Consider the following 7,500-nt stretch of genomic DNA (forward strand, 5'->3'; position numbering starts at 1 on the left):
AGGGAAAGAGAACCCCTTCACTTGGACCTCTGTGCCCCCTCTCCTATTCTTCTGTTGAAGAATAGCCCTGTCTCTCTCACGCACACACACGCACACGCACACACACACACACAAACACGCACACACACACACACATGCACACACACACACGCACACGTACACACACACACACACACAGCCCCTGGCCCTCAGGGTATGTAGGGCACTATGTTCTGTAAAGTAAGACAGTGTGAGACCAATAGTCTGCCCTCCGTATAACTCTTCAACCAGGAACTTGGTTGTGATGAGGAGCACTCATTGTTTACCTGTGCACTCAGGTATGCTCATGGTAAAATGCTGGGGGGGAGGGGGGTTTAGTGTTAAGGACGGCAACTTGATTCCCTTCAATAATGCTGACGCGTTTCGGAGCGGGGTCTTTCAACATAGCATTTTTGCAACATAATGCATTGTACTAATAGTCTCGTTTCACTGTGACAGATGGCTACCAGCCTACCACAACTCTCTCCGACTCTTGGTGTAATTGTTGTAGTCTGAAGGTTTTCGAAAGGGTGTGTTCTACTGAATAGAGTCATTATTAAAAGGGTGCGAAAGACGTGCATGACAGAATAGATTATCTTGTTGGGGATTGAATCAGTTAGAGCCTGTGTGTGCTTTCAACTTGGCGTTGCATTGTGGTTCAGAATAGGTCATTCACCAGGGGTGCAAACGTGTCACCTTTGTGCTAAATTAGCAGTTTTTACCTAAAAATAGGTCATCCATGTGAATCATGTAGATCTGCAAAAATATTTTGGGGGAGGGGTGTCTAAGTCTCATCCAAGTCACATGATGCGTGAGCTAACTAATCTTCCTGTCCGCTAAACTCCGCTGCAGTTGAAATAACTTTTAGCTTCAGGCAGCTAGATACAATTACAGACAGAGTGGAGAACACAGTCATGGTAAACTGTTTTCGAAGTAATTATGCAGGTGTTAAGGTCAGGGCTGCCGCTACGTACACACGCATTATTGTTAGACCACCGTTAGTGCTAGCGATATCCATTTAGCACCATTAGTGCTAGCGCTGTCCCCCCCCTGCCCCCGGCCAATATTTTTGTCGTACGGCAATTACATTTGTGAGTGTCTTCCGCATTGCTCAGAGCGAAATTAGATTTCTGTAGATGATTCGCAAGGCGTCCTGGAAGGTCGGGCCATGCCTCCAAACGTAGTCTGGTTGTGAAAAATCTCCAAACAGAGCCGTGAATAGGCCTACGGCTCAGCCCTACTCTGAAAACGGAGCCGCAGGGGTGAATTGGGATTGGGTCTTAGACCTCGACTGTATTCTTGTGCAGCAGTACTCATTGCAACAGGACTTCAGTGCATGTCCCGATGTCCTCACTTCCTCCTCAAAACGCATTGGAGGAGGGGATCTAAAGTTCCTCCCATTAGATATTCTCCTCCAATACCTCCAATATGAGGAAGAGAGGAGAGAGGAATGCGAGGAATAGGGTAATGGGACGTGACCCGAGTGTGAATGGGAGCCATGGCTGCTGTTTACTGCATGTTGAGGGGGTTGTTCGCTCTTTTGACATCTTTCAACTTTCTCACAAGAGAAACTTTCCAAACGCTCATCGAACCAAATGTTTACCACTTGTCCTGAGAGAAGAAAGAAACTGTCAAGTGGAAAGCTGTCTTAATGTGGGCTATTTTACCGACCACAAATGATCGACTTAAGGGCAAAAACGTCATCTAAATAAGAGTGTGGAGTATTTACTGAAGTTATGTCTCACATTTGCTAACCATTACTTTGGAATGTAGGGGCTCACATCCTGGAGAGGAATACTGTAGCTTCTTGTTCCTCTGCCATTGCTCAACTCTGATTGGCTCCGAGTTTTGATACAAGGCCCTTATTGGATGAGAGTTTTGATAAGGCTGTTGTCTGGTTCGCTGAGCAGTTTATGACCTTATGAGTCATTTAAGGTAAAGGTATTCTTCTGAGAGAACACAAACATATCTACGCCTCAGATCACTGCATGATTCAATGCATAGTCAAGGTCTGATAACAGTGAACCCACACACCCAAACATACAGGCGCACGCATGCATACACACACGCACACACACACACACACACACACACACACACACACACACACACACACACACACAGAAACTGTATGTACATACCGTTCTGACCCTCGCACAAGAATGTTTCTGTGGGAAGACAAACAGTTCCGTTACCTCAGTTCACCCACAGACGCCCACTGTAGCCTGATAGGAACTAGGATGGAAGGAGGGGCTTCTACTGTAGAAATGCCTCCAAATAAGTGTAAAACAACTTTTGATCTTCACTGTATTTCATTTAGTTTGATGGATTTGTAGATTCGTTTCGTTTATTCTGTAGTTAAATGTCAAAGTAAGTATACGTCATTTGAACCCGGGGAATGTTGAGTACATGGTGGAGTGTTGTGGAGAGTGGATTTATGGTGTCAGGTATGGTTGGCCAAGGTTGATGTACTAGTCTGACATGTTCCCTCAGTGTTATAAGGGTGTTATAAGGGAGGGACAGTGACGGGGATGGATTGCGCACGCACACACACACGCAAATACATGCTCGCAAGCCACTACCCAGTCGGCATGGCGTCGTTTAGGCTGTGTCCTCCTCTGTAATGATAGGTTTGGAACATCCCTGACTGACTTTGATCTCTCTGCAGGGTTGGGGTTTAAGACTGCTCATCTGTGTTTATGTCTATGCTTGTGCATCCACAGTATACAGTACATTCATCAGTATCCCCCCCCCCCCCCCTTATCCCCTCTCTCTCTCCCTTCTTTCATCTTCTCCCCTTCCCTTTCGCTCTCCCTTTCTCCTCCCCCACTCCTCCCCACCCCCCAGCCCTCACATAGTCTTCCTCTCTCAGAGTGTGCTGCTGGGTGGAGGAGAGGGGGTTGCTGGGGGCCTGTCCCTGTGTGGGTCTAGGCTGTGCCACGAGCTGGCCCACTCTTGGTTCGGCCTGGCCATCGGGGCGCGGGATTGGACAGAGGAGTGGATCAGTGAGGGCTTCGCCACCTTCCTGGAGGACGTGATCTGGGCACGTGCACAGCAGGTACACATCTCTAGCTGGACAAACCAGAAAACACAGACAGAATGGCTGGATTCCAAATCCTCCCCATAACCCTTTAGTCCCTACACTTTAGTCCATAGCCTCTGCCCCCTAGCCACTCCTGTAGATAGCTGGATAACTGGATAGGTATAATCATTATGGTAATTGCCCCCTGAGAAAAGTCTAATAGAATGCTGTGTAGAATTTTAACCTATGGTTCGAATACGAAGTAGCAACAGCAAACTCTTCCCCACCTCTAGAGTTTTCATCCATTCAACAGCCACTTTTGTCGCCTTAGCAAGACAGATTTTTGGGGCTCTTCATGGAAACATCTGGCTAATGGCTAACATAAAGGCTAACACTGGCTAACATTTAGGCTAATGTTTAATGACTTAGAATTAAATAGAGCAAAGAAGATTGAAATGATGACATGGCTGTAATTTTTATGTCCGTTCAGCTAAAATCTTTCCTCTCTTTCCCTTGTTATCTAGAATTAACGCACACCCCTCTGTTATGGATTCGATGCTGTAGATATAGTGGTTGGCAACATAGGATTGACATTTCAATCTCTTTCGGTGCAGTATCTTGGCCCCAGAGTCACGAGACAACTGTTTTGTAGTTACACAATACACAACAGAATGATAATTGTCATAGAACATTATGTTCAAACCTTTGGAGAGTGGAACAGAACTCGTTATACTGGGGTTTGGTCCGGCCATAAAGACAGTGGAAAGAAGGACAAAATAAATGGATGATAAACTTCCATGTTGTTCATGTTTGTACAGTTCCCTAATCCACCCACTCTCTCTCTCTCCCTCGCCATCTAGAATTACCGAGAAATGTGCTCCTTTTGTGTGTACTCTTTAATCATGTCACTTTTATGACATTGGTTTGGCTTCGGGGGGGAAGAGTTAAATGTTGACGTGTTATGGCTACACACGGGAGGGTAACTAGGGGAGAAGCAGCAGGAGACTTACTACTTGTATTACTCTTTGTTTTATATTTATCTTTTTGTCCTTAAATCACTCTCTCTGTCCTCTCTTTCTCTCTCTCTCTCTCCTTTGGGCTCCATCCTGTCCTTGCTTCCCCCCTTTCTCCTCTCCTCCTCTCTCCCTTTCCCTTCTTCTTTTCTCTCTCTGTTCCTCCCGTTGTTCTACGTTATCTTTTCACTAAATCATCTCTCTCTATATTCTGTATCTTTTGCTCTCCCTCATCTCTGTCTATCCTTGCTGCCCCACCCCTCTCTATCTCTCTCTCTCTAACTCTCTCTCTCTCTCTCTCTCTCTCTCTCTCTCTCTCTCCCCCCTCCCCTTCTTCTCTCAGCTATCCTTTCCAGAGACAGAGGAGCAGTCTCAACTGAAGGCTCTGCTGAGGTGGAGACGGCTCTCTGACGAGCTGCAGAACTCGGAGGAGGAGCTTCAGATCCTCAGGTCTGCCCTCATGTCTGTCTGATCATCTTATTGGTGGACAGGTCTGTCTGCCTGTCAAGCTCACCCTCCCATTGGCCAAATAGCCTGCCTGTTTGGTGTATATACGTACATCCCTCAGCACTCTGACACCCGTTGGCACTGGATCTAATCAGAACTCGTGGTCAATAACCGTTTCTCAGGGAGCATCCTCATCGGATAAAGCATTACGTCTAGTGTACAATTTGCTACTGTATGGAAATGAGATTCTGCAATGTGATAGTAATGATGATATAATATATGTATGCGACATGCTGTAGAGTAGTGTAAGTGCATCCATTTGTGATCGCAGTGGGAGTCTAACCCGCAGCTATAGCCTTGCTAGTGCCATGCTCTACCACCCGATCCACACAGCACGACATGATCATGGGATTATTGAACATACACTAATACATTTAGATTGACATTTTCACCATTTAGCAGACACTTTTAGCCAAAGCGACTTACAATTACAGATTACCGTGAATTCTGTGAAAACATTGCTTGTTATTTCACTGCTGTGTTTTCTTATCTCTGGGGGGCTGTGTGCTAGCATATTACCGTTACATCTACAGTCATAACCTGGTCCGTAGTGGACAGTAGGTTATACCATAGGGAGAGTATCCCATTAGTCTTGTCCTAGTCAAGGCGCGTGGGAGCACAGCGAGAGTAAAATAACAGTGCATTCCTGAGATTCAGGTGGGGCAGGTGTGGCGATACACCCAGGTGTACTGTACCGACAGATCTGTGGTATGTTTGATCTATGGGTTAATAGTCTCTCTCCCACACTCCCACACACACACACACACACACACACACACATACACACACACGTACACACACACACACACACGCACGCACGCACACACACACACACACACACACACACACACACACACACACACACACACACACACACACACACTGGGTCCCACACCCAGTTGGCTCTATCCTGGGTGGGATCACATAGTCACCATGGGGATTAAAAGTTCCAACCCGACATGCGGGTGTGTCCCTATGAGGGAGAGTGAGGGTGATTAGTAAATTGGTGTACAGTTTCTTGGCACCTGAAAAGACGAGATAAACAATGTTAAAACACTTCTATAAAATACAAGTTTTCAAAACGGCAAAGTGAATTTGGACACATTCGTTATGGGGGCTTAGATCTTTTGTGAAAAGCTTGTGGAAATGTATTAATAGTTTTCACATTTTCAGACAATCTTTAGAAAGCTTACCAACATTTTATTTTATTTGATACCAATTTAATTGTTAAGATACAAAAACAAGCAACAAACATTGGCTCATTTGCAGTGCTGAGTCCAAGTTTGCAAGGAATAATCCTCTTAGAAATCACAACCTTAGAGCAGCAATTACAGTTTTTGGACTTGACGAGCCATGCCTTTGTTTGTGTTATTCCAGTGGAATTACCAGTGTAAATCTCTGGAGCAGGGAGAGTTCAGACACTCTCAGCCCCTCTGTTCAGATGATCTCAGACTGTTCCAGAATCCAGAATTGAAAACAGGCCAATGACTAGCCTATTGATGTGGGATATACTAAGACCCTGACACACACACACACACGCACACACACACACACAGACACACACACACACACACACACACACACACACACACACACACACACACACAGATCTGTACCGATAGTTCAGTCTGTCTGGGCTGGTCCACAGCATTAGATGTGGTGAAATATAATATAAACAAACACTTAGTTTGGTTGTCAGCACACAGAAGAAGTTAAGTAAGCTTGATGAAGTGGAACATCAAAACCAGAACTCCCTGGCAACCAAAGTTCACCCATTCACTATACAGACTCAGAAGAAGAACCACCAGGGCCTCCCAGTTTTATCTGTCCAGTTCAGATGAGTTATATTTAGGTACGGAGGGCTGAGAGACCATTCTTCCTGGTGATTTATTTGAGTGGTGGGTGTTTCTTTTTTGGGGGGGGACGTTATCCGGTTTCCGCTGTGAATCGTGTGTAATCACACACATGCACGCATGCACGCACACACCTACACACATACACACACCTTGCCTATTCCCTGGCTAAAAGCAGCAGCTTCCCGCCCATTCAGAGCAGTGTAAAGGGTGGCTATCTTTTGTCTAACGAGGCTGTGATGGATCCACTGTATTATCGTTCCCTCTTTCTCTCCTTGCATACATCTGTTGCTATTTATTGAGTGTTTGCGCACACGCACACACACACGCACACACACACGCACACGCACACGCACACACGCACACACACACACACACACACACCCTGCTGAGAGGAGATACGTTGCGTTAAAGGGGTCTTTTTTTAATCACCCGTGGACACCCAGACAGAGCTGTGCAGTAGTACAGTAGTGAGAGAGGAATATCACAACAAAAGAAAAGGCTTCAGAAGACAGCTGATAGAATGAAGAGAGCTATGTATAGAAGCTGTGGTGAAAGACATAAATGTTCATTATCCATCTAAAAACCCATCATTGCCAATATGAAGTTATGACTGGTTATCACAAAGCGTAGGTGTCAGATATAATACATTTTCCCCACGTATTTGACGATTATAGTTGATGTGATGTGATAGTTAAGTCTGGAGCTGACAGGAGACGTTTAGAGTACAAGATCTGAAATAGATTTCTCGGAAAGCATCCACCTCACTGCACTACTGCCACGAGGAAAAAATGCTGGAGATAAATCTCAGAGGCCAAAACACACACACACACGCACACACACGCACACATACATACTAACCTCCTACACACACGTGTACAGAAGTGTACCAAGAAAAGGTTTCCAGAGAATTCCAAGAAACTGATGATTACGCTGATTTCTACTGTGCAGACCAAACACTGGAGTGTCATATCCTCCCCTCCTGTTTCCCTGCCTGCCTCCCTCCTTTCCTGCCTCCCTCCTGCTCGTTCCATCTAATGCAGTTAATAGTCCATTACCCGCCTGTGCTAGAAGGGCAAACCAGGTA

At 45.7% G+C, this 7,500-nt stretch overlaps 1 protein-coding gene across 1 annotated transcript in view; it reads left to right on the plus strand.

The window, feature by feature from the left end:
* aopep (aminopeptidase O (putative)) overlaps window positions 1-7,500 on the plus strand; it is a gene marked incomplete at its 5' end in the record, with an annotated part of 62,824 nt that overhangs the window by 4,477 nt on the left and 50,847 nt on the right. The window contains 2 exons of the mRNA XM_080531359.1: window positions 2,866-3,076; window positions 4,397-4,503. Of these exons, the coding sequence (XP_080387485.1) occupies window positions 2,866-3,076; window positions 4,397-4,503 (318 nt within the window). The remainder of the gene's footprint in view (window positions 1-2,865; window positions 3,077-4,396; window positions 4,504-7,500) is intronic.

This window comes from Nansenia antarctica (genome assembly GCF_963989245.1).
Source record: "Nansenia antarctica genome assembly, chromosome: 5".
Classification (NCBI taxonomy): Eukaryota; Metazoa; Chordata; class Actinopteri; order Argentiniformes; family Microstomatidae; genus Nansenia; species Nansenia antarctica.